At 34.7% G+C, this 3953-nt stretch overlaps 1 protein-coding gene across 1 annotated transcript; it reads right to left on the bottom strand.

Annotated features, from left to right (window-relative positions):
- Positions 1-1100: 1100 nt before the first annotated feature.
- Positions 1101-1409, bottom strand: LOC138900347 (uncharacterized). Its single transcript, XM_070187076.1, has one exon. The coding sequence runs from the start codon at positions 1407-1409 to the stop codon at positions 1101-1103; it is 309 nt and encodes a 102-aa protein (XP_070043177.1).
- Between the last annotated feature and the right edge of the window lie 2544 nt (positions 1410-3953).

Consider the following 3953-nt stretch of genomic DNA (forward strand, 5'->3'; position numbering starts at 1 on the left):
ACTATTAGAGTTTCCAAAACCTTTTTCTACTCTAATTCTGTTCATGCATTAGTTAGTACTATGGCCATTTTTACCACAAAAGGAACAGGCAAGAAATTTCTATTTGTGATGAGTAGTCTGATTTGATTTGACTGAGATGTGACTGGTGAATTTTTGCAATCCATTCAATTGAAGTTGAAGCTCATTAACTTTATCCTGTAGCATATCACACTCAATTTCACATACTTCCAGTTTTAGGGCCCGGTCTTTCTTTTCTCTCTTGATATTTCTAAGTTCATTCACAACTTTTTCGATATCTGCAAGATCAATATCAACAAATTCTTGAAATTCATAACAATTAGGGCATGTGGGAAGACATACCTCACTAGTTCCTTCATCTGCCATAAGGCCAAGTTCTCTTGTGTTGTCTTCCTCATCATCTCCATCTGCCATTAGTCCAAGCTCCCCTGAATCTTCATTTTTATTTATATCCATGAAACATATATTAGCAACTTTCTCATGATCAGACTCTTCTTCATCACTCCATGCTCCGAAGGATTTCTTCTTTTGCATGTTTCTGCTGAGTTTCTTCTTTAGTTCGGGACAATCAGCTTGAATATGATCAAACTTTCCACATTCGCATCACCTTCCATCATTTTTATTAGTTTCATTGTTTATCCTTCCTTTCCTGAAGTTAGGCTTCCCTATTCTGCTATTTCTGTTTTTCCTCATCATGCTTGTTACAACTTGAGAGAGCATGGCAATGTTTTCATCTTGTTCTCCTCCTTCTTCTTCTTCTTCTTCTTCATTTTATGGTTCAGCCACAGTTGCCTTAAAGGTAACCGTTTTTTTCTTTTCTTGAATTTATCTATCCAAGTGAGTTTTTTCAAAATCAATTAGATCACCTCTGAGTTCATCATAGGAAATTTTGTCAAGATCCTGACATTCCAAAGCGATGACTTTTGGTTGCCAAATGGTAGGTAAACTCCTGAGAATTTTTCTAACTTGTTCACCACTTTTGATAGGTCTGCCAAAGGACTTCAGATCTCCAAGAATTTGCTGAACCCGGAGAACATCTCTTCCACTGATTCTCCATCCTTCATTTGAAATAGCTCGTAGTCTCAAACCAAAAGATTGATTCTTGTTTCTTTTACTTTGTTGGTTCCTTCGTACGTGACCTCCAGTTTGTCCCACATTTCTTTGGCTGTTTCACAACTTGATATCTTTTCATACTCTTCTCCATTGATAGCATTGTACAGTAGATTTTTTGCTTTGGCATTTATAGTTATGACAGCAGCTTGTTCATTAGTGTAGTCATCTAAGTCAAGAGGATCAGTTGATATGATGACTTGACCATTTGCATCCTTCTTTGGTGGGATTGGAAGATTTCCTTTTTTGATCACACGCCAAACTTTAATGTCATGTGACATCGTATATGTTTCCATACGCACTTTCCAATGAGAAAAGTATTATCCGTTGAAATAAGGAGGTCGAACCTGAGAGGTTCCTTCTTGAAATAGTGCACCAACAACAGTGTTAGATCCTATGGTCTTTTTCTCACCAGTTGTTAAGCAGAGATTGTGAGCCTTGCTCTGATACTAATTGAAGGTACAATAGGGGGTGAATTGTGGTCTATTAAAAAATTAGTCGACTAACGATGATTTTAGTTGACTAGATTAAGAGCAGAATGTAAGATAACAGTAAATGTAGAGAGAATAACACACAGTGATTTTATACTAGTTCGGTACCGGTGTGGTACTTACATCCAGTTTTCCTTGGGTCACAAGGGTTTCTTTTATATCTTGAAAGTATTACAATACAAATGGTTTTGATTCGTTCGCCGCCAAAGAAGTATAGCAACAATGAATTTTGAATAATGACACAACTCTCTTATAGGAGAGAAGAGAGCCGTTGAGCCTTGACCGAAAATAGAGGCACGAGATCTTCAAAGGGATTTGACCCAAGGGGTGCCTTTTCGAATCCTACTCTTGGGAGGGACCGGATTCGATATTAACCTTCCTTGTCACAGGCTTACATTGAGGAAACATTCAAACCTACTATTGAGCTTAATTAAGGATACTGAATATTTGCTGGCAATAGCTCCTTGATTTGTAATCTGATTTCCTTTGATTGAGGACGAATGAATGTGCTAAAATTTGATTCCTTCTTCTTGTCCATTAATTCAGCAATCACATCTTTGAACAACTTCTCATTAGTATTCTTTTCTTTTGATGATTTCGATTCCTGCAAACCAAGGTAAGTGAACATTGTCATCATTGAAACTTTGAAATATAACTTAACAGTAAAATCTCCATTTTTTTTTACAGAACACTTGTTCTTATAACATTGCATATAGGCATTTTCCTCATAATGCAATTAATCATATCCCTTGGCAAGTTGCTGATTATATCTACATCACCAACTGATTCATGGCTTCTGCCTAATCTTTCTCCTTTGATACCATTTGGAAGCATATCTCCTAAGAATGAAAAAGCAAGTAGCCAATGTAATCAGTTCAATTTTTGCTCGTTGAGAAAGAAAGTGAAATGCAATATATTCCATAACAAAGGATGACATTAGTCTTTTACATGCATTCACAATGAAAGGCACTTAAATTTATGTTTCAAGGCAGGTAAATCATCATCATCAATAATAACAACCCTATATAATCCTATAAATAGGGTCTAGAGATAATATGTAGGCAGACCTTACCCCTACCCTGGAATAGAATCGTAGAGAAGTTGTTTCTGATAGACCCTCGGCTCATTAAGATGAAAAGAAATAATAAAACAATAACAACGACAAAGGTCATAAAGATAGATGGAATTAAGACAGATAAATCAACGGAAAAGGGGGAAAAAGAAGAAAGAGGCTATTGATGATTTCAAGCATGATTAGAATAATTGTGACATCTCTTCTAAACTTTAATTAGGTTTTACATCAAGAAATGCAAAAGTAGTTACTAGACATGTATCTGATGGATAATTATATGTTGCTGAAGCAATCCCAACATCAAAATCACATGTAATCTAGACAACTAGCATATACAGAGTTTTTCGGGTTATCTCTTGAAGCGTGAACACAGCTTTTCAGTCATGTACGCCTTCAGAACCACAGCGTCTCAATGGAATCTCCATCACCAGCACGATTACGATCTTCGAACGTTCTACGGTCTTCTACTGTGTTACCAAAATAATATTCGAAAATAGTAATTTTGTGCGGGCGAAATTTCTAGGAAAAAGGCTGAAATTTTCGGTCACCTTGTTCTACCTCTTCTATGTGGAAAACCTTATGTATTTATAACGCAAGTTTTAAGGGTTAAAACCTTTTTTCAAAACCTGTTGGGTTTTCTTTTCCACCAGAAAAATAATTCCTTTATTTCCTATTCTTTAGGCACATCAGAGACCACAGAATTTAATTAACAAGGCTTCCAATTATGGAATTAATTTTTAATTTTCGAAATTAATATTCACCATAATTAATTACGAATTATTCCCACTAAAAATTCATAGTTTCAGTCCTTATTCAATTTCGAAATTCATCTATTAAATCTTATTTAACTCCCCATGTTAAGATTCAAATACTAATCAATTAAATTAGATTACTGACGATTTAATTTATTGATTATTTTCTTTAGACTTTCGCTTAGCTTATTTCATGTGCCGGATATAAAATTCACCGGCCGGGTTTACACATGAAAACTTATAAACTTTCATAAAGGTGTATCATCAATCTCTAAACCGAGATATGGATTCCATCAATTAACTATTATTTCGCCAATGTACATTATTATTATCCAATTTACCAGGTATATTGACCTAAGAAAGGATCTCGCCTTTTAATAAATTAAAACAATAATAATATACACATCTAATAATAAATATATCAAGATTTAGAGTATAAGTACATTTAATGGCTAGAGAATTTATTTTATTAAGTCAGTATAAAATACTTATCTCTACTTGGTCCGTTCA

Source organism: Nicotiana tomentosiformis, chromosome 10 (assembly GCF_000390325.3).
Source record: "Nicotiana tomentosiformis chromosome 10, ASM39032v3, whole genome shotgun sequence".
NCBI lineage: Eukaryota > Viridiplantae > Streptophyta > Magnoliopsida > Solanales > Solanaceae > Nicotiana > Nicotiana tomentosiformis.

Coding starts and splice junctions, on each gene's coding strand:
- LOC138900347 (XM_070187076.1), bottom strand. CDS start 1,409: ATGTCACATGACATTAAAGTTTGGCGTGTGATCAAAAAAGGAAATCTT.